General features: G+C 40.4%; 2 protein-coding genes across 6 annotated transcripts in view; one reads left to right on the top strand and one right to left on the bottom strand.

Moving 5' to 3' along the window:
- The first annotated feature begins 981 nt into the window (after positions 1–981).
- Positions 982–4,354, top strand: LOC109966209 (nectin-1-like). Its single transcript, XM_020610886.1, has 4 exons — positions 982–1,115; positions 1,338–1,679; positions 2,005–2,119; positions 2,727–4,354. The coding sequence occupies exons 1-4, from the start codon at positions 1,046–1,048 to the stop codon at positions 2,770–2,772; spliced, it is 573 nt and encodes a 190-aa protein (XP_020466542.1). The 5' UTR covers positions 982–1,045; the 3' UTR covers positions 2,773–4,354.
- Positions 4,355–14,373: 10,019 nt separating this feature from the next.
- grik5 (glutamate receptor, ionotropic, kainate 5) overlaps positions 14,374–25,686 on the bottom strand; it is a 77,151-nt gene continuing 65,838 nt past the window's right edge. For 4 of the 5 annotated variants that reach the window (XM_020610818.1, XM_020610819.1, XM_020610821.1 and 1 more), the window contains 8 exons: positions 24,824–24,937; positions 24,189–24,298; positions 23,817–23,990; positions 22,015–22,180; positions 20,664–20,889; positions 18,193–18,321; positions 16,942–17,108; positions 14,374–15,743 (listed from right to left, as the gene is read on the bottom strand). In XM_020610818.1, the coding sequence (XP_020466474.1) occupies positions 15,129–15,743; positions 16,942–17,108; positions 18,193–18,321; positions 20,664–20,889; positions 22,015–22,180; positions 23,817–23,990; positions 24,189–24,298; positions 24,824–24,937 (1,701 nt within the window). In that variant the 3' untranslated portion in view covers positions 14,374–15,128. The remainder of the gene's footprint in view (positions 15,744–16,941; positions 17,109–18,192; positions 18,322–20,663; positions 20,890–22,014; positions 22,181–23,816; positions 23,991–24,188; positions 24,299–24,823; positions 24,938–25,686) is intronic. The other variant, XM_020610822.1, reaches the window with a different exon arrangement.

Here is a 25,686-nt window from a genome sequence, read left to right as displayed (position 1 = left end):
GCCGTCCAGGAAAAACAAGCCTCCATGAAAAGACCCCAAGTGTCCCTTCTCTCAAACAGGAGCCAGAATGACATAATAATGTCCTTGGGTACCTTCATTAGGAGGAAAATACAGAATGAAATTAAAGAAGCTCAAATCTTCTCCATCCTTCTGGATGAGACCACAGATGTCTCTCACAAAGAGCAGGTATCCTTTGTAGTTCGCTATGTAAGTGACATGGAAATAAAGGAGTGTTTTCTACAGGTCTGCACTCTTGAGTCCACAACAGGAAAAGAGTTGGAGAATGTTGTCATCTCTCTCCTTCAAGACAATGGACTTGACTTGAAGAACATCAGGGGCCAAGGATATGATGGAGCTGCGAACATGAGTGGAATGTACAAAGGTCTACAGTCCCGGATACGTGCACACAATGAAAAGGCTCTTTATGTTCATTGCCAGGCATACTTTTTTCAATTTCAGCACATGCCCCTCAAAAGGTCTGTGCACGGCCCTGGAAGAGAGGGAGGAGAACACCAGCAATCATGCTTACTGCTGAGTGCCTTTTTATTTAAACTAAGAAAAATGGGAAATATTTAAAACACTAACATTTAAAACTGCCCCATTAAACTTGTAGCGTAGTTTTTCACTCTAGTAAAACTAATATGAGATGAGAAAAACCTCTCTGATGCAGCCATGCAGGTTTCTTGGTTAGGGGTTTTTATTTATTTGACAGTCTTGTTCCACTTGCTTGTGCACTTTGAGAGAAGTGACCAACCTGGATGTTGTGTCACATCATCTTCAGCAAGTAACTGCATCAGACACACCTAAAACTATTAAGACATCAGGTGATGAGATTCAGCTTGAACTTGTTTGAAGCCTTTTTTGCCATTTTTGAAAATGTCACATTTCAGCCGTTGTTGACCTGTAAGTGAAAACCCACTTCTGCGGTGGTTAGACTACTTTTAATGTGAAAACATGCCTGTTTACTTGACTTGTCATTTATCTATTTTTCTGTTGCACTTGCAGGGTTATTGTACTGGAGGTGTGTTTTGTCCATCTCTACCCAATGTGCACAATGAATTCTTGGAGCAGAACATGGTTCCTGATGCTGAAGATTATTTACTTCACTTTACACAGTAAAACCTTTTTTTTACATTTGTCTGTTTGAAAAGCAGTGGAAAAGTATGTAGTAGGCTGATATATAGAAATAATGATTAAACTGGCAATGCAAACAGCATGTTCATAAACACTTTTCAAGCCCCTGAAATGGTTAATTTGTTTGAAGGAAAAGTTATCATGATTTCATATTTATTAATTTACTTCTTTCTTCTGCCATCATATCAACTTGTTTTGTGCAGTTTCGGAGGCACAACGACTCCAAGTCCAGCCTGAAGTGACCGGATACCTGGGACTGGACGTCACTCTGCTATGCCAGTTCATCCAGGGACCCGAAGAGGCTGATATTTCTCAAGTTCAATGGAATCTTTTGCCACCAGAAGGAAAGAAAATCACCATTGCTGTTTTTAAAAGCCAAACCGAGGTGCTTCTTTTTGAATCTCCTTTGAAGGAGAGAGTGGAGATATCAGAACAATCTTTGATCATTAGAAATGTGGAAATGAGCGATGCAGGATTGTACACCTGCACTGTTACAACCTTTCCCATTGGTTTATTTGAAAAATCAACCAACCTTATTGTTCAAGGTGAGTACAGTAACAAAAAACTAAAAATTACACAAACCTTGTTATTTTAACATTAATTGTAGACAATCTTGAAAACGAGCAGGATCCAAAGTATTATTTACTGTATAGTCCTTAGTGTTTATTACATGTAAGTGGTAAATAACAGGAGCCTGTTTCTCTGTAAGTGGGGTTGATATGTAAAAATGAGAGAGTGCTATGTTATCTTGTTTGTTTCCATTTTACCACATATTCTACCATGACAAATGAATCTCCTAAAATACAGTGAGTGTCTGAACGTATCAGATTGCTGGGATTATATCAGCACTGTAAACTTATATTTACATAGGTTTGACACAACATTCCTCAATGCTCATGGTACCGAGGATGATTGCTGCGGGAATATTTGTGCTGATAGTAGTGACGATGATGGCCACAACTCACATCATCATCATCAGAATAAGGTGTGTGTGTGTGATGTATTTTGTGTTAAAGTATATAAACTGTTGAAAAGCAAACTTCTTCCATTACCAAGTGCGTCATCGTGAGATATTACTAATGAAATATATCAGTATTAATCTTCCATTTAGGAAACATTTTAGTCCTGCTAGAGTCAGATGGTAATGTGAGTCCACCAATTTGGTCCCGGTGAAATATCTCAACATCTGTTAAAGAGATCACGATCCCTAGAGGATGAATCTTACAGACTTTGATGATCCCCGGCCTTTTCATATAGCACTACCAGCAGGTTAACCTTTTGCTTTTAGCCAAATATCTCAACAACTGTTGAATAGATTTCTGTGGATTTATGCACCGATGCCAACTGGCTATCCCCTAACTTTTCCGCGAACAATTCTGAGATTCACATTTGTGTTTTTAAGTGAAATGTCTGATTGGGTGGCTTACCTTAAATTCATCTGCCAGTCAGAATAAATTCAAAAACTTTGATCCCTAGTGTCTACAGTGATACCGGAGTCGGTATCATTTAATGCTGCCTGTTACTTGTTCAGTCCAAAGTGTAAAAAGAAGCTGTGACGTGTGAACTAATAACACTACATTTTCTTCACTCAGACGTGAGGCCTCAGTCAAATACCATGGTGGCACCACTGGTGAATAAAAACTCCTCTTCTGATTCTAAACGACACATCTCCTCTTGTCTTTTGGACACCGGGGTTTCAGAGATGAATGTGGCCATGTGTGATTGAAAGACGAGATGAGGTTAGAGCCGACTGGGGCTCTAATAATTAGTTCAGTTTTGTTTATCCAAGGGCACAAAAATCACTGAAACTGCTGTGTGTAGTATTTATGATCTTGCTGGTATTATTTTATAAAATTGTCATCATGTCATCAAGTGCTCCTTAAAGGATGAAGCTGGAGTTATTATGTTTTTTACTGTCAACAAATTGTATGAAAAGACCAAAACCAACAATGAATTAGACTTCTCTGCTTTTTCTGTGGCACTGAACTTCAGGCCTAGTCTTTCTTTCCTTTTAATGTATAAAAATGAGTGTTTCTGCAGTTTTTTGCAAAAACTACTCAAACAGGAGCTTTTGTCAGTGTTTCCAGCTGTGGATTAATTCCCATTTGGTGCTTGAGTGAATATTTAAAGCAGTGTTTCTGTGTACTGTATGTGGGATAGACTCAAAATAAACTACAGTTTTCATAATGAAACATTTCACAAAGTACAACAGCATGGCTCAGTGATGTGTTTTAATGGCCTCTGGACAGTAATGATCATTGTTGGTTATGTCAGTCCATGGGATTTGTTGACAGTAAGAAAAACAAAGAATGTCACCAACCTTATCTCTTAAATAAAACCCCAAATGTGAGGCTGATATAGGTCCACAATTCATGCTCTCATAAATCTCACTGCATCTGAATTTTACCAGACACTCATGATAGTTTTTTGTAGGCGGTGCTACTACATGAAAGTCACTCATCTGTTCACAATTTTATGAAAACTATGGATGTAAGAGACATAAAACATACCACCTTTCTCTTTCCAGCTGTGATAAATCACATATTTTTTGACTGTATGCTAAATTCAGGAAATTTGCTTTTTACAGCCCTTTTTTGATAGATGTGTAAGGGGAAAATTTGGTCTCAGTTTTATGTAAATGACTTGTAATTTTGACTGTGGCCTCTCACCAAAATCCCCCCACAGACAAATGTTGTTCCTGAGGGTTTGATGTAACAGTAATGTCCCTCAGCTTATTGGAACTGGCCAACAAATACAGAGCAGCAGAGGGTTTTTTCCCCACTGCTGTGGGAAATGGATGACAAAATGGAAGTTAATACTGTTTAGTTCCAGTTCCTCCAGACGAGATCAAAAAGGGAAAAAGATAAATCACACTGTAAACATGACAAAGACAAAAGAGAACTAAACTAAACTAAAAGAGAACTAAACTGATGAAAAACAATGACTACTTCAGTGTCTGTAGGAAAATTATATTCTCTTTTCTCCGTGTTATGATTTTTCTTAGGATATTATAAAGTTCAGAGGTGGAATGTAACTAAGTACATTTACTCAAGTACTGTACTTACGTACAACTTTGAGGTATCTGTACTTGAGTATTTTCGTTTTCTGGATCCAAGGACCAGAAGAGGCTGATACTTTGACTTTACATTTTGGAGGAAACAAATGTTCTTTGTACTCACTACATTTATTTGATAAATTTAGCTACTAGTTACTTTTTAGAATGAGGTGAATAAAACACAATAGTGTATAATCATAAGATTTATTGATCCTTTGTGTAAAATTCACGAGCTACCCAGCAGTAACTCAAATTATAAGCATATAATGTATATAATAATCATAAGATATTTAAAATGAGCTCTACCTTTACCAGCTGCAACATTAAATGTCATGTACACAATAATCCAGTATATCAATAATTATAATCCAGTAATTTAATGTACACCAATATTAACTGCATAATGAGTATTTTTACTTTTGGTACTTTAAGTATATTTTATGCTAATACCTTTTACTTGAATGACAGGGATTAACAGGGAATTTTTACACTGTGGTATTGCTACTTAAGAAAACGATCTGAATACTACTTCCACCACTGACAATGTTGACAACCAAGATGTTTACCTTTTTCTCTAAGCTTTAGTTATGGCTGGAGGCTTTAAACAAACTCACAGCAGAACACAACCCACCCAACAATAAAAATGTCGTATCAGTACAGCACTGTATGTATTCCAGTAGCACACTTTCTAGTAAAAGCTGTAGTAGACTTGTATCCTATGCAGTATTCTCTCTGCACCAGGCCTATTTGCAAAACACTGCTCAATGTTAATGTGATAATCCTGTCTACATATGTTGTAATCTCATTATTGTTTATTATGCCAAAAAATGATAAAATGTGTTCTGCAAAGCTACTGTAAAGTTGCATATCTTCTTAACTTTTTTTCTGTTTTTATAGGCTAATCTTTATTTTTAATTTGCTGTAATGTTTCATTTCATTTCCTTTATATTCAAATTCAGGCCTCAAAAATGTGATTACAGTTGAGTCTGTGGGGTCATTTAGTTTTTGCCATGTAAAACACTAGCTTAAGGGTTCATATTTAATTTGCTCTGCTGTTACATTTGTGTTGTACTATAATTCAGTACTTCAAATTCACTTTACTGTACAATCATCTTAATGCTTTTGAGATAATTCAGTCCTGAAAATTGTCTCTACATTTGCTTTAAAACTGAACTTTTTGTTAGTGGCTGTTGTTGCTTAATAAAGCTCTACCTTTTTCATAGTCCTTACCAAACCTGTGGTTTGTCTTACATCCAAAGAGATTTGTCAGGACAGGAAATGACAGTTTGAATGGAGTGTATTATGCAGTATTGGAGAGTACATTTAGTACATTTACTCAAGCATGTTCCTACTGTAAGTGGTACTTTGGGGCTGATCCCTCGCTTTGTAGTGACTTGATTGAACTACATGTGCTTTACATTAATCAGCTAAAACTTGCTCCATTTCAACCAGCTACAACAGTAAAGTGCTGCTTACACATCATTGCATCGGTATTAACGGTCTAATAATGTCATATAAAATATTACATCAGTCACTGGACATTTTTCCTGACCATTGAGTACTTTTACTTTATTTTGAGCACATTTTGCTGATAACACAACTGTACTTATGTATGCAGGACTTTTACTTGTAATACTGTTATTTATACTTTAGCTTAAGTAAAGGATCTGAGGATTTCTTCCACTTGTTTTTTCAGTTTTGCATGCTGAGGCAGCACTTAAGCGCATAGGGATGTGGTAAGGTAGGTAGAGCATGGATCTGGTGGTTTTGGTCTAAGGACCTCACAACCTTCTTGAAGCAAAGCATCAGCAGCTGACAGCAGGAAGCTGGTTATTGAGGATATTAGGAGGCAAGAAGATGCAGGTAGAAGTGCAAAGGCAGGCTTCCAGGATGTCCAGCAGGGACAGTGGCTGACGTGGAAAGATGTAGGTACTTAGCTGGACAGAAATGTGGGACATGGAGGCAAGAAGGATTAGAATCAATTTAGGTGCAACTTATGTCGTGCTGACTTCTCCCCAAAATCTGAATCGATGGAAAGGCAAGGACCTGACATGTCCCTTGTGTTCAGGTGTAGTTTCACTCCAGCAGGTCCTCTGGGGGTGTAAAACAAGCCTGGCTCAAGGACGATACACCTGGAGACATAATCAAGTGTTGAAATGTTTAGCAGCAGCTATTGAAAGTAGGTGCTTAGAGGTAAACTCAGCGGAGGAGGCGAAGCAAGAGATTTGGTTTGTTCACGTAGAGGTAAACTCAGTGGAGGAGGAGAAGCAAGAGATTCGGTTTGTTCACAAGAGTAAAAATGGCAGGAAGAAAGTAATTTTGAACAGGCAGGATGCAGGCCAGCAAAAGGCAGGGCGAGATTGGCAAATTAAGGTAGATTTAGGAAATCAGCTCATTGTTCCTAATAGTCAGCACTAACCTAAGACCAGACCTTGTGTTGTGGTCAGAAACACACCAGACTGTGTATTTTGTTGAGCTTGTAGTTCTGTGGAAGGACGCTGTAGATGCAGCTTATGAGTTTTCATTAAAGGTGGAAACACATCAAACATGTTTCACCACCTGAAGCAAAAACACACCAGGCTATGAAGGTACACAAGGAAGGAGAACTAGCAGCTGGTGGTGTGCAGCCCAAAAGTAAACAAATTACTCAGATGGGCATCACTGGAGCACTTTCTAGTTGCACTTCATATGACAGGAAGTAGCGATGTCCAAATGAAGCAAAGAACTAGTATGGAACCACTTCATCAATTGTATCAAACATCAGTTCATTCATTCAAAGGTTCCTTTCCAGTAACATCAAGTGGCGAAATTGGAGACAGCAAAACAATGTCTGAATTATGTAATGGATGTAATTAGGCTTTGTGTCAATGATGTAAATACATGTTTGTAAAGATTGCTTGGTCGGTCGGTTGAGTCTATAAATGTATGTAGTATAGTAGTTGGGAGAAAATGCGCTGGGGGAAACAAAGGATGTGTTACAATGGTAGGGTGTGCTTATGTAACTAGGACAGGGTGTGATTGTACATGGGATGGAGATTCAAAGATTTTTATTGAGAAACAATATTTTTCCACTGTTTTTGGACTGAGCCGGTTTCTTTTCTTGCTGACAAACAGCTTCTCCAGCTTTTGAAAACACACGTTCACATGGCACGGATGAGGCTGGTGTACATAGGTATTGCTTTGCTAGTGAAAACAAATGTGGGTCAACATTTTTGTGCTGGTTCCAGGTCAGAGGATCTTCACATCTTTCCAATGGAGGATCTGTCATGTACTGTATATAGCGCTACAAGGTCTCACATTATGAGGCAGCATCAACTGTTTGAACCAGTCATAGGATTCACTCGGGGGTCGAAGCCATTTCTGCTTCAGACGTCATCTGTCACATGTCTTTTTCCGCAACAAAGCAGACATCGAAGCAGTGGTTTGAAGCTTGTATCGGAGCATCGGTGTCAGATGGCCATCACTAACAGGTAGAGCAAATGGTGGATGGAAATTACTGATGTGATTATATATTGTGGCGACCCTGACCGGCCGCTGATGTTCATGTGTTCTGTTGTGTGCAAATGGGTTTGACAGTGTTGTGAAAGCTGTGCATGTATTGGTTACCAATTACTGTGTGTGTTACCGCTGTTTTCTGTGAAATGCTGCGCTGTTCTGGCCAATGTGGGATGGGGGGAGGAACAGGTGCGGGAGGGTACAAGAGGGATGACAGGTGGGCGTGTTAGTTTGGTTCTGTTGGCAGGCGATGGTGAAGTTCGGGAGATGTGTTGTTTATTCTTTCATTATTTTCTTTAGAGAGCACATGGTGCCAGTTTGGACAGCGTTTTCATTTGTCTCCATACTGCGTTCAATAAAACCACAAAAGACAAACCAGGTGTTCTCCTCCTTGTTGAGCCAGCTGTCAAGTATAGGACAGGGTCAGGCCAGCTCCTCTCAACCGAGCCAGCGGTCGTCACAATATTGTTTAGCTAAGGATATGATGCCAATCCAAATGGTGGAAAAGGAGCTCTTTAAGCAACTGGTTAAAAAGCTCGACCCAAGATACAACATCCCGTGTACAAAAATTTTTTTCAAGACATCTTTGCAATGTATGAAGCATGCGGTGACCAAATAGCAGCTACACTATCGTTGGTGGAGTTTTTTTTGCCTCAACCACAAACATGTGGTCGAACCAAACCATGGAACCATATATCAGTCTGACCGTGCACTAAATCGAAAACGACTGGAAGCTACACAACTCTTGTCTTCTTTCCTGAGGATCACATGGGCAAAAATATCTGAGTGGTTTAAGGGAGTTTAACTCGTGGCATCTGGAAGAGGACGAACAGGTGTGTGACAACAGACAGTGGGCTGAGTGTCGTTAGAGCCATCGCTCTCAGCAAGTGGACCAGACTGTTAAGCTTTGGCCATCATCTACACGTTGGTAAGTTTCATTTTTTGGGTCAGTTTCCCCAAAAAAATAAATTAAGAACATTTTTTTCTATATGTTATAAATATTATTACAAATTTCCTTAAATATTGTTATATAATTTTGAGGCTATATTGCCCAGCCCTAATTGTAACATGTACTTTTAGAATGTAAAGTTAAGGAGGAAAGAAAGGAATTGATAACATTAAACAAAATAAAGTATTTCAATAAAAAAAAAAAAAAAAAAAACACACTTCCTTGGTAATGTAGGGAGCATACACAGGCAGCTAATTAAGTAGCTCAAGGATACAGCGCTATTATAGAAATTTTTATTGTATGGTTTGGTTATATTTTCCCTGCCAATCTACTGCTCCACACTCCAGTCCGGTGTTTGGTATAAATGCATGTCGATAAAGGTGTGTGAATGGGGTAAAGACAGGTAAGCAGACCGAACAAATCGTAAACTACAATGTATACGTGGTTTATGCCTGCCAATTCGAAGTAAGCTGTAAGCACCCAGGACAGGTTTGGTACATGTGGGAGGCTAGAGGCCTACCTCCTGCTGGTAGCATGAGCAAGCTAACATGAGGATATATTAGAAGTTCGACTGGTTTGTGACTAGCAACACGGTGGAATCTGATGCAGCACAAAAGAAAGCAGAAGTTCGGTGGACTTAGTTGAAATATTTGAGTTATCTTAAATGTTTGGTTTGCAATGGTTGTTCTGGCATTTGAGATGCTTACTATGGTTTGTTAGTCTGCTTTGGCTTTGTTCTTTTTTTGGTAACAGTCAGCCTGAATTATTAAATGAATAAATGTTAATGAAGGGTTTTGTTGGGAGTTGTGGGGAGAGCGAAGAGGGGGGGGGGGGGGGTTCTGGGACCCTGGAACACACTGTTGAGCCTTTTCTGTGTCATGGGCCCAGCCCAACAAAGCACCGGCTAGTGAAAGTGTGTTCACCTGATGACCCTGTAGACTTTCCTCCACTCTTACACCCACACAGAGTTTGTATTGGTGTTGTAGTTAATGATTGGGGTATTGGGGTTGTTAGTGATGTATTTTTCTTATGATTGACAGTCTTGGTAGAACAGTGTCAGTGGTTGGACAATTGTGTGTACCTGGCTCTCAGAGGTGATTGCCATTACAAATAATGAAATAACGATTTAATCATCTTTTTAGTTGCATTTGCACCACCCACAGAGCATGCAAAGTTACCTAAATCAAAGACACCCTCCCAACGTTCACTAATGTGGAACTTTAGCTTCAGAGAAATACTTTGTCCATTCAAAATGCCACAGACATGCAAAGACAAAAAGAAGAAAGGAAAAGGGAGATTTGGAAAGTGACATTTCAAAACGGAAGAAACTGGATTCATTTTTGGTTTGGTTTGCATTGTTGTCAGCAAATCAGGGCAAAGATAAGCTAATGTTAACTAAACCAACATACACACCCTGGCTAGCAGCACAGTAGCACACTGGTCCTCCTCCATTACCATGAGGCAATAGACTGAACTTTACCACATTTTAAAATTGTATAAAGCCAAGAATTTTGACCAAGAAAGCTCATGGAGAACTTTGCATAGCAGATTGCCATTCAGATAGGTGAGTACAGTCATTATTTTCTAGCTTCTGATGAGTTGAAAGTTATAATGATGTAGCAGCACAGTTTTGTGTGTGTTTTGTACAGCTACATGTACATGTAAATATGCCAGGACAGTGTTTCACTCTGCTGTTGACTGCTGAATTGTCAAAGCTGGTTTATATCTGTTCATGTCCATGGCAGTGTTCACAGCCTTTCGGTTTATTGTGGGTTAGTATTGTGCTATTTCCTGATTCTAGGGAGATGAATGAAAGTTACAATGTAACAACACAGTGTTGTGTGTTTACATTAGGCAGTGTTCAAAAATCCACATACTCCCTGTTTTGAATTAGCAAGCAATAGTTTTTCCAACTGCACTTGTTTTGGCATTTTATATTGCTTATACCATAGCTAGGTTACACTTTGCTCTTTACCGTTTCTGCCACAGTGTCCATAGCCTTTTTATTGATTGCTGATTTTTGCTCATGTGAGTATTTCTGTGCTGTTTTATTATAGTGAGGCTATATGTAGGAAACTGGTTGGTAGTTTGTTATTCGTACAAGCAACTGGTTCCTCTTTAGGAATTAAAATTTGGGATGACGACCCAGTAGTATGGTCTCAACCCAGGCATGGCGCTACAGTATGTTGTTCCTCCATTGTATCAGTGTATCATGTCACTTAACATGCAGTTAACTTTACATTTGAAAAGCAAAGCCACACGTCACTGTGGGACAGTTTGAATATTTTTATTCCAAAAGAAGTTTGTGTCTATAGGTTTGAACAACAGGGCAGTCTCTCTGAAGAACATCACTGCACCTTCACCCCAACACCTCCCATTCCCCACCCTTCAACCACAAGCACGCTATAGAACCTCTTTCTCTTTAATAGGAATAACATCAGTTGTAATGATCCATTTAGCACTAGTATAGAAATATGAAAAAATACCAAAGGAAAAAAAACTAAAAGTGAACAGAAAGGTTTGTTTTTGGAGTGACCATTTCGGCACCCCATTTGATTTGTTTTGTGACCCTCCCTTCCCTTTGAGACCCATAATAGTAGTAATTTGGCTTGTCAGAATTTATATCCTTCTCCTTTTACTCCACAATAATCTGCTGCAGCTAATAAATACTTTCAGCTGACGGTTTAAAGTTGTAGCCATTAAATGCCTGTGTGGTGCTGTCACACATCGTATTTAGTGAATTTATATACTAAAACGACAAGGAACAATTTTAAAAATAACAAACAAACAGTTGAGTTTACAGCCTGGAAAACAAGGGAATTAGAAATAATGTGGAAGGGTGTGTTTTTCTTTGCGAATGAGTGTACTGGGATGACTTGTGGAAATGGTTCAGCTCCTTTTGTTTTGTCAGCATTCTGGACACAAAAGCGGAAGTAAACAGATGCATCAGATCCAAGCCTCCTGCTGATGACAGCAATCATTCAGAGAAAGAGCAGAAGGTGAGTGAACAATGTTATCATTCATTATCTGGAACACAACAGTGTTGACAAATCTGTTCCACTGTAAAATGCATAATTTTGTACACCAAGGCAGTGTTGGCATAGACAACAATGCCTGGATTTTCAAGGGATTTGTAAATAGCTAAACTGGTGGTTTTGCATGTTAACCTTGCATATTGCTGAATGTGGATGAATGGGAAGCAAGTGAGGGATCATGTGCTTGTTGCACACTAGCGATTTCTGCAGTTTGATGGGATCTGAGATGACAGTGTGAAGCTCCTCTGTTACAGGTGGGGGGGAAAGCAGTGGAGGAAACTCGTGGCAGTCAAGAGGTTAGAATAGAGAAGAGCTGTAGTACAACAGGGAAAATTAGCATCCTAAAGTAGGGGCAAAGAGTCTGGAAAAGCGTCTCATTGATATGTTCAAGGAAGCACTGATTTTCAAGAAATGAGACACTTGCTGAAAAAATGACATTCATAAGCTTTGCAGTGTGGCAGTCAAACCATGAAAGAGCTGGCAAATATGAAAGTGGTGAACGGGACAAAGGGAATTTGGTAATACTGTGCATTGAAACATTGCATCAGCCAACTCTTAAATCTTGGATGTCAATATTTCCTTGAACATGCCAAACCAAAAAGCCTTGGTATAAATGTTGAAATTACTCAGAATATGTTGCAGAACTACCCCGAGTCCAGTATATAGTCAGTCACTCTGCAGGGAATATTTTGGGAACTGACTGGGCAACAGATTTGATAAACAGTGAGACACGATAACAATGTCACATCAACAGATGATATTATAGTTGTGTATTCAGTTGCTTGTTGTGAAATCACTGGTTGTATGGGGTGGTTTTCTTTGATCGGCAATGATATGAAGTGTACACATCTTGAAGGGTTAAAATATGCAAATCCACCAGTGTCTTCCTTTAAAGGATAAGGCTGGTTGTTTTCTATATTAACAGTATTTTCAACATCCTATACAGAGACTAAAACCAACAATAAATTGCCTCTTCTCACGGTTAAAGTCCGTCAGTCCTGGAATGTTCATCTGTGCCATAGGCCTCCATGGTTGTTCAAAAATGATTAAAAACACATCAGGGAAACACACCGCTGCACTGCCTGACATTTTTTCTTAATACAAAACACCAGACCCTGATATTTGTTGCCCCAAAGGCTAGGAACGGCCATAACTTTTTACAGCATCAGTAGTAAAAGTCAACTACAAATCTGTGGATATTTTTAACAAATATCTGATGTTTTGTAAAGAGAAAACATGTCACCCAGTGCAGCAGTGTTTCACCAATGTATTTTTAATAGTTTTTGAAAAACAGTGGAGGTCTGTGGCACAGATAAATAAGTTAATCCAACTGACAGAAATTAACCATGAGTAGAGTTAATTCATTGTTGGTTTTAATCTCTGTATGAGGACCCATGAAAATAATGATAAAAATAATATCATATGAATAATATAAAAAAATGGTCGGCCTTATCCTTTAAGCACCATTTCTAATATATTATAGTGTCTGGACTGTTTTGGGTGGAGTTTCACAGAACGGTACTGCTGTAGTGTTACTGATCATTAAAAAAAAGACTCTCTACCCAGCTAGAGGGGAAAAAACATGTATTTCTCCTACACCTATTTGTCTGCATGTTTTCCTGTTTTTAGCTCCCTCCTGAATGAGTCCCCGGCCACCGAGGGGAGTAATTAGGCGATCAAAAGCTTGAGACAGTATTGACAAGGCTGTGTTGAGTCTATCCCTCTGGCAGCAGCCTCTACTGTGCATGGCCAAGCCTGTCTGTTCAAAAGCGAGAAGGAAAGAAGCTGCAGCTACAGCTCGTTGGCACATTAACAAGCCCCTTAAAAGATGCAGAGAATTACCAGATCAGGCTGGGCTGTAATAATGGATGTAGTTTAGTTAGATTTCTCATTCAAATTCAATAGTGTCCTTTTCCCTTTCTGCCTCGTTTTATCTCATCTCTTTCTGTTCTTCTCTATCTTGCCTTTCTGTCTCTGGTGCTGCCTCGCCCAGCCTCTCTATCTCCTCTATGCTGTGTGAACAGAGGTGAAAAGGAAGCAAAGGCTTGGCAAGCGTTACTCAGGATAATGAGGGACATTAATTTCACATTTCAAAGCCTCTTGCTCACTCAGTCTCCCTTTCTCTCTTGTTTTTGTGGCTGTCTGATTATCTAACATTGGTAGAAAGGTGCTATATCTGGGTAGACGGTTCTCACCGCTGTTAGTTACATTTAGACCTATTTATATACACACACACACAGGCCAGCACTATCCTCTGCTACTCTTTGAATTTTGTTGTCTTGAAGTCTTTTCATCCTCCTTCTGGAAGACATTGACTGGCCAATTTATTAGGTACACCTGTACAAATGTTTGTACTTCAGTGTGACACTTCTGCCTTAACATCGGTGTTTATGAAGCTCAGAATGTTTGTTTTTTTTGGTGAAATTGTCATCAATGTAATTCCATTAGGTCATAGAGGGGGTGTCGTACTGGACTACATTATATTCAGAGGCGTCTATATTTTTGTCCTCCCCAGCTAAAGGAGAGGGTCAAAATATTAGGAACACCTCTGAATATAATGTAATCTAGTACAATACCAACTATGACCTCAATAACAAACATATCATTGAGTTTATACATTTGACAATTTCACCAAAAACTGAAACATTGAGTTTCATAAACACAGATGATCAGGTGGAAGTGTTGCATTGAAGTGCAAACAACTGTAGAGGGGTACCTAATAAAGTGGCCAGTCAGTGAACTATCCAAAAACAAACTGTGGGCCACAGGGAGGGGCACAAAACTCCTCTACACTATTAGCCAAAGTTTCTTGGCATGTAATAATCCACTGTATTGTCACACATAGTCCATATTAACTGTGCAATTCCCACTTAGAACATTGGTAAAGAAGCGGACCAAAAAAGGAAACAATTCTCTGAAAGTATTTTAGTTGATGTTTTAAAATCACATACAGTTACGGTATGTCGTCCAACAAGGCTTCATTTTAACAGAGGGGTAGTTTGTTTCCATGATAGCGTCTGTGGAAAAAAACTAGTGCCCTCAAAGCTAAAGGTGAAGAAAGAGGGGGGTAGGGAGAGACAAGGGAATTTAATGGGAACCGTCAGCCTGTCATGTGCACTTCTGCTCAGATTTGTCCAAACTGAACCCTTTTTTTGAGTTGATTACATAATCTTTAACTGTGCTTACAGCCAGTTCTTTTCTCTGTAGGCCTCAAGCTCAGCTGGAGAAAGGGTTACATTTTTCCTGTTTATTCTCCTTTTAAGGGTCATCTCTTTTTCTATTGGCTGATCTCAACTGGCCAACTTCAACAGTTTTTTGTCCCCCCACCCCCCCCACCCTGTTTTGTACTCCAATGAATTTCACCTGTGGAAACAAGAAGTGTTTCTTTCAGCAGCAAATGTCCGTCTGTCACATCACTGGCTCCCTGCAGGCCTCTCACCTTGCTCCACTGCCTCCAGTCTCAGTCCTTGTCCCCCAGTAGGTTTGTGGTGTTGCTGCTCTGTGGAGGTGGAATGGGTCTGGAAGTGTGAGGTGGGGGGCTGTGGTGCAGTCGTCTCGGGCTGGCCCCCCCTCCACCCTCACTGTCTGTGTTGGATGAGGATGGTGGAGGGGGTGGGGGTAGCCGGGGCAGGGGTGCCGATGAAGGTGGTATTCTTGTTGAGGTTGATCCTATACTGCTGCCTAATCTCAGGCTCTGGATCCTGCGGCACTCTTGGCAGATCCTCACATGAGTGCAACTGCGAGCAGGCAACATCACCGGGGTAGGGGCTGGTGGAGGAGGAGTGGTGTTGGCTCCCAGTGAATCATCTAGGATCCGCTGTGGTCCAGGGCCCAGATCTGAAGGCCCTTTGCCTCCTGCTCCACCAGTCAGGGGGCCAGCTCCACTGTAGAGCTTTCCGTTGCTCAGGCGCATCTCCCGGACCAAGCGCAGGGGCCGAGATGCCCCCAGAGCTATGCGTGTGGGGTGGCGCAGGTTTACTGCACTGCCAAGTGGACGACGGCGGCGCATACGTGAGTTCTTCTTACAGGAGACGGTGTTTCGGAACTCTGTGATCATCTCCTGACAGACAGACACCTAGAGGCAAAAAGGAAGAAGGGGGGGAAAGAAGAAAAAGAGAAGGGAAGAAGGCAAAGGGAGGAGGGGTGCCACAGACACAACGTAGGCAGGCAGCAGAACAAGACAGTGGTAAGGCAGTACAGGAGAGCAGAGGGAAAAGAATATTCAAAGAAAAAGCAAAACAAAAAGAACAAGACAGGAACGAGGCAGAAAGAACAGACAGAAAGGCATGGTGAACAAAAAGTCACAGAAGCAAAGACACAGTGATCAATAAATGATGGGATGATTTGAAATCAGACATGAGGAGGTGATGGGAGAGGACATGGAGGTGGGAGAATATCCCAGGAGCAGAGAGAGTTATTACTATTCCAAACACACAAAACATCAAAATGTTTGTTTAGATTATGGGCACTTCATTATGACACTGCACTATGAACAGACAGGCAGGTCTGCAAACTTGGGTGCACAGACACAAAGGCACACTCACACATATGGAAACTCTGTACACCCTCACACATCAATAAATCTTTTTATCCATTCCAACAGCATGACTACTGCAGATTGCACATGTGATGAATAAAATACATCAACATGTCCACAACAGACAGACAACATTCTCAGTGAAATCATAAAATAAAAAGTCATATGCTCACATAAACAGAAACAATACTCGTTATCAGAGAACAGACACTGATGGCCGAATGACAGCAGGTGTGTGTGTGTTTGAGAGAGACAGAGGGAGACGCACAGTGACAAGGGTGAGAAGTAATCCAAGAATGGAAACGAAGAATACCAGCGTACATGTGAGGCATGTAAAAGAAGATACATCATGACATTTAATGCCAGGGAAAAGAACACACTACTTCTTTATGCAAGCAAATATTGGCATTTTTCAATATTGCTTCTTCGTTCTATCAAGTTTTAACTCACAAACACTTACTGCCATACTGTTACACACCAGGCACTACAAGGGCACAAGAGGCAGGACATGCAACGTGAAATCTAATTCTGTTCTGTCATTTTGGCTCAGTGCTGCATCCTTCAACATTCCTCTTAACTCATGCTGGTAAAACATCGAACCTCAAATGTTAGAGCACACCCAAACAAACACATACAAATGGAGTCAAAAGCTGAAAAAAAAAAAAATCTACCCACTCTCACACACAAACACACACAACATAATCAAAAGGGTTGGCGGGATGCCGTGGTAACCTACTGGGGTGTGTCTGTGGGTTCGACGAGGGCAGGTATGGGGGCATACCTCATCGGTCTCTGCAGAGCGGCGCGTCGACCACACAAACTCCATGATGGCCACAAACACAGCAATGATGAGGCCACAGATCAGCACCACGAAGATGCCGCCAATGTTCTCCATGCCCAGACCTGAGGGCGGGCCACACGAGACAGTCATTAGTATATATACACACACACACACACACACACACACAACACTAGCACTGGATTTATTTTGTCAGCGTAGATTTACTTAATGCCGGGAGTACTACACAGCCAGGGAAAACAGAGGTATAGTGCCTTCTGTGGCTCTGGAGGAACTATTAATGGAATGGGTTGTCATTTTTGGAAAATGTCCTTATTTTCCCAGAGTTAAATTTATTTTAATAGTAACGAACCTATACACCTAACAACTGGTTAACTCATAAAGCATAAAGACTGGAAACAGCTAGGCTGTCTATGTCCAAAGGTAACACAATCAGCCCGCCACCACCAAACACGGTTTTGAGTGTTGTAGGAAAAATTGGGTAAAAAAGAACAAGTTATGGTTTTACAAGTGGTTACAAGTGACATTACTTCAGTAACACTGGGATGAGCCTGGGTAGCTCGGTATCATGCTGCATTGTGGTATAGGATCTAGTGTTTCTGGAGCTGGACAAAAATAAATAAATTCTCAATTGCTCAGCCTCTGTAGCTTCAGTTTGACCATTCTTTTTAAAATATGTCTCTCACAAGTGTCCCAACTTTGAGAAAGAGCAATAGTAAATTACTGGAGTGCTCTTTCAATTAAATTAAAAAATAATTAAATAGCCTACGATAACATGGCTGAGTGAATATCAGAGTTGTGGGGCCCTGAAATTGAGATTGTACAGATGAAGCTCAATGATGCTGAAACGTCAGGCATGAAGTATTTCGTTTGGAATTTTTAAAAACCTTTTCTGAAAGATATTTACTCTTGACAGCAATGGAGGCATTTTCATTGTCCTTTAAACAGGCACAGACTTTAAACACACACATTTAACATGCACAGGAACAGACACACTAACTAATAAAATTCCCATTACACACCACCTGAGACAAAGAGAAGACATTTGGGAAAGTGGAGTATGCTAAGCACCCTTCACAAGGACATTAGTTTAGGCATTAACTGGACTGTAGCAGAGAGTGAGGAGACTATTACTGGGAGCATTAGAGAGAAGGAGGGAGAGGAGACAGGCAGCTGCAGTCAACTGACCCTTGGCACGGTGGTCCTCTTCTTTGGGGCATTGGCTTCCCTCCCACCACCTTCTCTTCAGTATCTCCAGCCTGTTATTTTCCTGCATTTGAAGGATGGCCAGCGTGATCTCGTCTCTGAAGGGAGACCCTGGCAAATGACAGGAAAGCAGGATAAGAACAAGTGGTGGAAGATGGATAAAGTGCAGTAAAAAAGGGGTTTTATATAAGAGAAGAAGGGAAAACAACATAAAACAAGGAAAAAGGAGACAACTGCTGATGCAGCCTGGAGGTGTCTGAGTGATCTTATGATGAGAAGGAAGAGGGGATTAGTGAGAGATAAATTACACTTAGGAAAAGCCAACAGTGCAGCTGCTGGTCAAACTGTGTACAATGCATGTTATGAAATATAGTAAGTAGTAGAACAGGAAGGAAAGACTGAAAGGATCAGTTCACCAGAAAGTGGAACTACATTTTCTCAGTTATGCTAATGTTATCTAGCCATGAAGATCATTAGCAAACATCACTGTGAAACGTTTTCATTGGACCTACTTACTGCAGGAAAATAATCAGTATAAAAACTGTGTTGTGTGAATTATTAAGTGCTACAGGGATACTGTCACACAACATAGTGTCATATCTTTCCTAATTTCCTCCTGAATGTTTGTGGAAAGTCAAAGTTCCCTACCAAGAAATAATCCAGTACAACTTCAGACGTATTGATCGTCATGAAGAAAGCGATCAAGCATATTTCCCAAAATGTTAAAGCACTCCTTTAAATTCAGGTCTGCATTCCTGGAGGTAAGCAACAGGATTTGTTTTTTTGTTTTTTTTGTGTAATGTGGTTGAAGTGACCTTTTCAGAGTACCTTCAGAATAAATATATGTCTTAAGAATCCCCTCTGTCTGCTCACTAGCTCTGTTTTATCTTTCTCAGGTTTAATCAGTCATCTCTCACTTTCTTTCCTTTTCCTTCTTCTTTCTGGTCCTGTCTTCCTTCTCTCTATAAGAACAGATCTCTGTGTTTCAGTGACATCATCTTTATGTGCTAAAAAAGGAGCTTTAGACAAGTCAGACGTGCATGGAAAAGCAATTAACTGGATGTTCATTAACTTACACTTAAAATATGCACTAATCCCTTAGATAAAAAAATTAGATCAACCACGTACAAGACATTTTTCAGAGCTAATCTCTCACAAATCAGTACAACTACATGCGTCTGTTTAGCATAATTGGTGTCATGTGGGTGGTTCTGCCTCTCCCACTGTGAGTAAATTAGTTTTTATTCTTTTTATTGATGAGGTTTTGAGTTTTAGATCCAAGCTAACTCCTCCTCATTGATGCTGAAACACCCTGTCCTCTGTTGGACAAGGTCAGTTACAGTTTCTCTGCCAGAGCTGGTGTATACCAGTCCAGTAGACTTACTCCAGTCACCGGGGCTATAGGTGACCTACTTCACTCTCAAATGTATTAGCTTGCAGACTGATTCACTGCAAGACTCCAGCTTCTCTGAAGAGATTCAACCTTGAGCTTATAGAGAAACTTTTTAAAGAGCAGCATTTCACACATTTTTAGGTATAAAATGTGAATTTATACTCTATTATATGTCATCTTTACATTTTAACTATAGTGAATCTGTGAGATAACAGGCATAGGAAATATCTTAATGTACTACTGCACCGAAACCGTTCTCATGTTGAAAACATGTGTCCTGTTGGTCATTATGTTGCTTTTGCCCAGACATACAGTATCATTTCATATCCTATCATTTGGAGTCCTTATCCACAGAAAGCTGTATTAAAGTACAGTATATTATGAGTTTCACCTTCAGTAGCTGTAGTGTTCTGTAACAAAACAGTGACAGTATCCCACCCCTTGTGGTTTCCTAGCACAGGTTGCTACTGTAAGTAGCTAACTGATTTCAGGCTTTTAAATTATAGGTCTGTGACACTGACATTCTGTCCAACCTGTCAAACAAAGCTCGAGGCCATTCACAACCTTGGACCCTACATATTAGTTGCTACAAAAAGCAAAACTGATGCTGATGCACCTCTTCAAAAACCTTTTCACAGGCCTGCTTAGACACTATTAAATATATTGTTTTAAACTGTGCATTTGTCTTGTTGAAACTTTTTATGATTAAGTCTTTTACCTGCTTGTATAGTGTATATAGTATAGTATATAAAATGTTACCAGCAGCCTCTAATAATGTGATGATTACTGCTTGGGCAGTGTAACATAACTAATAGTGAGATAACGTTACTGCACTGAGATAATTTCAGTTACTGTAATGAACTAATGAATCTCAGTTATTATGGTGGTATAATTTCCTTTTGGCTGTTTAATAAATGGCCAGGTTTTACTAGATGCTTGACATTTTTCATTACTGTACATTTTTATGTTAAAGTTATTAACTGGTAGTTATCTCATTATCAGCAGCTACAAGTACTTTGCTGTATGTTTTGTTTGAAAAATGATATTTTAGTATTATTACCTAGTGGCATGCCGATGCCGTAGCCTTTGGTGTCCAGCAGACCTCCTATCTGTGTGAGATTACAGTTGAGGCCACGGTGGTACTCGTTCATGGTGCTCTCCATCAGAAGGGCATACTTAGAGCTGAGCACACGGGCAATGCCCTCCTCTGTGCTCTTTACAAACACACTGGGCTGCTTGGAGTTCATGTAGTTCCACATGCGCTGATAGGTCTGGTAACGAGAGTTCTGCAAAGGAAGACAACAACAGGAACTCAACACTGAATACAAATGTGTGTCCTTATAAACTGTTCCATCATCTGTCTTTGAAGCAGAAATCAAATGAAGGTCGATAAGAATGAAAGACAGAACACAGAAAAAGAAAAAGAGAGATGCATTCTAGATAAACAGGCAAAGGAAGTACAAGTAGGACAGAAAACCCTGCATGAATAATGACAAGCAGGGTAAAACATCAACTGCAAATGGAGGGGAAAAAGGAGAGAAGAGAGTCGAGGGAAAACAGCAAGGTGAACCAAGGCAACAGATTAGTCGCTCATGGTGTAGCTGATGCATCACCTTTCATGCAGATGGAGGTAAATCAGCACACAGGAGGTGGTTGAGCACTTCAAGGTCCAAAACAAGATTAAGTGTTTAAAGTGTACAATTATGGTTGGCATCTCTGTGTATTGTGCGTCAGAAGAAAGGAAACAAGTTGTGAGGGCGGCATTTATGTATAACAGCGTGAGGGCACATTATATGTGTGTGTGTGTGTGTGTGTGTGTGGATTAAGCACTGAACAGGCTAATGTAGGAAAACACAGACCACTGTGTCTTCAATATGGACAAACACCAGTTGAGTGCAAAACACATAATCACAACCTGACATGTAGCCAGTTCCCATGCATGCACATAACTAAACAAAAACATATTTTTTAAAACACTCACCAACACACACTCCCACATGCAAACACACCTACGCGCAAATACCCAACACACACACTATGACAAACACAGATGCTGACACAGATGCTGGAAGTGCTCTCATAAGCAAACACTGGCAGTCGGCCACTTAACACAAAGAGCCATAAAGAAACAACAGAGGAACTCAAAGATATAGTAGCAGATAAGAGGATAACCATTCACTCCAGGCATGGCAATAAAGGCAGTGGCACTGCACTAAATCACCCAAACACAAAAACTTTCTGAAAAATGGCTGCTATAAAGGCATTTCAGGAAAAATGTCTAATTCTAGAGTAAATCCAGCTGCAATCAGAAACAACACAACTGTACATGCACACACTCAAACACACACCTAGAACCCTTCAGAAATCCCAAAACAAGGACAAATCGGAGCATCGGCTGGTGTAGGTCATACCATGAAGAAGGTCATGGTGCTGCCCCCGTGGATGGTGCCATATTCAATGTTGGTCTGGTCGGCTAAGTCATCTGGGGACTCGATGGGAACCTCCATCCTCTGGACGGTGAGGAAAGCCGCCAGATTGGCTGTGTAGGAGGAGATGATGATCAGGGTGAACGCCCACCTGTGAGGCGTAGACAGAGGAAGAAAAAAAATTTAAAAGGATAAGTAGGGATGGGTAATATGGATAAAACTACCAATTACTGTATATATATCACTTAGAAACATGGCATTATAATACAGTACTGTGCATCTGACTGGCCCCACAGTCATTCTGCAGAATGACAACAAGCCCAAACATTCTGGCTCCCACACAGCCCTGCTCTTAACATCATCAAATCAGTCTAAGATCACATGAAGAAACAGAAGACACAGACTAAATCTACTGAACAGAAGAGCTGTGGCAAGTTCTCAAAGATGCTTGGTACAACCTACTATACCTGCCAAGTATCATGAAAAACTGAAAGTACACCAAGGACAATAGATGTTGTTACCAAATATAAATTTGATTGTGTGTTGTTCTATTTTCTGCACTTTATGGTATTATTTCTGAAAGCATCCTTACTTTTAGTAATTAGAACCTCTGCACTGTACAGCACATCGTGATCAAGTAATACTCACTGGTAATACTCTACACCAGCAAACTTGAAAATAGGACTCTCTTATGACATTTGCTAAATGTCTGAAATCCTCCTTTAAGAACAACATGTTCTACATATCACATCATCACATTGTCTTGCTCAACTCTGTGTAATTTGCTCTTCCTGTCTTGCTCTACCCCTTAGCTCCTCAGCTCTTGGTGATTATTATTACTTTCACAGTCACTCTGTTGCTACAGGAATATGAGAGCTTAGCATTTGATTAATTTATGAAATTCTGGTGCCCATACACTGAATCTTGAACTCTTTATCAGCTACTGTATATGCCTAAAACACACAAAGTAAGTGCCATTATCTTACACAGCAGATATGTTTAAAAAGGAAACCTGGAGGAAAAACACAGGGTTTTGAGTACAAAATTAGATATTTAGTGAATTTTAAAACACATATGCTGAGCTTTTTTTCGAAGCTGGTCCATAAAATCTGAAATAGTTTACCATATATTGTCAGATGAATTCTATTAACATAGTTAAATCTTGTTTAAACTCTCATATATTTTTGACTGCTTGTCATAACCTGTATTTACTGCCTATTACTTTATTACTGTCTACAGTACTAGCCCTTTTGTCATTGTGTTTAAAGTGTTTTTACTTGATCGCTGTTTTATTGCTATTGTATTAATGTTTTATCTTTATTGTTAAGCATTTCTTTGTTTCCCTTTTCATTTGTATCACAAAAAAAGGATCAATATGCTTTGAAGAAGCACATCGATTCCTTCTTCCCTAGTGAAAAATCCTGAATCTATGAATATGCAAATATTTTTCATTTACACTTATTTTTATTGCTGGACAGAAGAGCAATAAAAGAGAAAGGTCTGATCTTAGTGTACAGTATGTGCACTGGAAGCTTCAGCTTTCCAAATGACTCAGGCTTCACAGTGGATCATGAATGACTTGCAGTTATGTCACAAATCATGCTTGCACATGTCTTAAACTCAGATTTAAGACATGGCACAGAGAAATATCCCCTCTTCACCAGGTGGTCCTGAAAAAAGCTTTAGCATACATCATTCTGCAAAGTCAAGGTCAAACATCTACATGAATTAACAATAAGCAAAACTGGCTAGCACATGCACACAAACCTAAACATTTAACAACTTACCACACCCCACTAACACATCTGGTGGAAAGCGCTCGGGGCATTATCTCTGATCCCTGCTGCATGAAGCCTCCAACAGGAAACCACAGGCTGTTTCCCAGTGTGTACTGGTTCTCCAGCATGTCCCTGCGCTCTCGCAGACATGGATGAGGGTTGTACCATTCATAGGGGCTCAGTCTGGTGGGCAAACACAGGTATAGCGGAACAGCCTTGGGGTCAAACTGAAGTACAGCAATATACCTCTGTTACATCATTCATATCACCACCAATCAGTCATACAATCCCTGTCAAACTGTTTGTGTGAGGTTGTAATGACCTATGTTCAACAAGATGAATAGCGACAGAGCAGTACGGCACGTGATGTAATGTACTGACCTTGCAGCCAGAAAGAGCACACAGCTGACAGCCAGGTAGGCCAGCAGCATGAAGAGCCAGACAGCTGGAGAGAAGGGATCAAGGAAGGAGAAGTAACCTGGCTTCCGACCCTGGTACAAAGTAAAAGAAGAAGAAGAAAAGAGAGATGGAGAAGCAGACAGTGACAGACAGGAAGGTACACAGTGTTAGAAAAGGTGGTGTCATGTTCCCTTTGCATCACAGGAGGGCAGTGTCCTTCCCTGCACTCCGATAGCAAGTCTGCAGTGCTTTGATATGCTAATGCTACAATCCATAAATGCTAGTTTCGCAATGCATACTGCTGAAGCATACCTGGCTTAGTCCCAAAACCTCACTGGAAATGTAAATACAGATACACAGCCCTAACTTATGGAGCAATTTAAATGACACCTATAAATGTCAATGTGGCCACAGCATGCAATCCTCAGCATCAAAAGATGAGCTCAACTATTAGGCAGTCTGATTCCTTATGCTTCATCCAAGAAGACCAGCCCATTGTCTTTGACAGGGCGCTGTTGGCTTTAAAGCAGTGCAAACAAACGAAATGAAATCCAATACAAGATCTGACGTGATCGTCACCCAGCGGGAGCCCTACATGCTCTAGACAGCACCCTCACCAGTTGAACTCTGTACAAGATGCTGATGCCCAGGGTCATGAACGGTTTAGAGAAGTCGATAACTTTCTCTCTCTCCGATGTGATGGTGAACCCTGCCACAGCCAGGTCCGCTTTCTGTAGAATTGACACATAGGTATGTGCATGGATAGAGACAGCAGCAAGCGTGAGACAAAGACAAGAGGTAGTGGAGGAGGGTCAGAGAGATAAACAGCAACTGTTCAGGAAACTGTGCAAAGGTAGAAAGACACTTGATGCTGCTCTGGGTATACAAGTGCTCTGTTTGGATACAATGTGCATTTCTCAAATAAACAATACAAAATTTGTCTATCCACTTGAAAACACATTTTGATACAGTCATACATTTTGCCCCTTTCCCTCTGCTACACAACACACACACACACACACAATTTATAACCAAAAGGGGCTAATTGCAAGTAAGCACTGGGTGGCTGGTCTTTCCAACTGCTTCAAACCTTGCAGGTCTCTGGTTGCACTGCCTGCCCTCCATCTTTTCCATTAAAAGCTAATTGATGAACATGAGCTGCTAATTAGAACTCAGTGATCAAGCAGTGGGGAGGGTAGGGAGTGTGGAGAGCTCGGGGAGCACCAGTGTGGGGCCACATAGGGACCACAGTCTGGTAAAATTGAAGTATACTTCATGGTAATTAAACAAAGAGGGGCTCTCATTAGCCAGCTTCAGCCAGAGTGACTGTGAGGCATGCTAGACCTGGACAGGGGGAAAAAGAGGAGGAACAAGCTAAGACAGGGGCGAGTTATTGTGAGAGAAGATAGTGCAGACAATTTTAGGAAAGGCTACAACTCTCTTTTGGGGAATTATCAAGTCAGCTTTTGTCCTAGATAAG

The sequence above is a fragment of the Monopterus albus genome, unplaced genomic scaffold, assembly GCF_001952655.1.
Source record: "Monopterus albus unplaced genomic scaffold, M_albus_1.0 scaffold107.1, whole genome shotgun sequence".
Taxonomy (NCBI): Eukaryota; Metazoa; Chordata; class Actinopteri; order Synbranchiformes; family Synbranchidae; genus Monopterus; species Monopterus albus.
The sequence above is the reverse complement of the archived record's forward strand: the minus strand, read 5'-3'. Positions and strand labels throughout refer to the sequence as shown.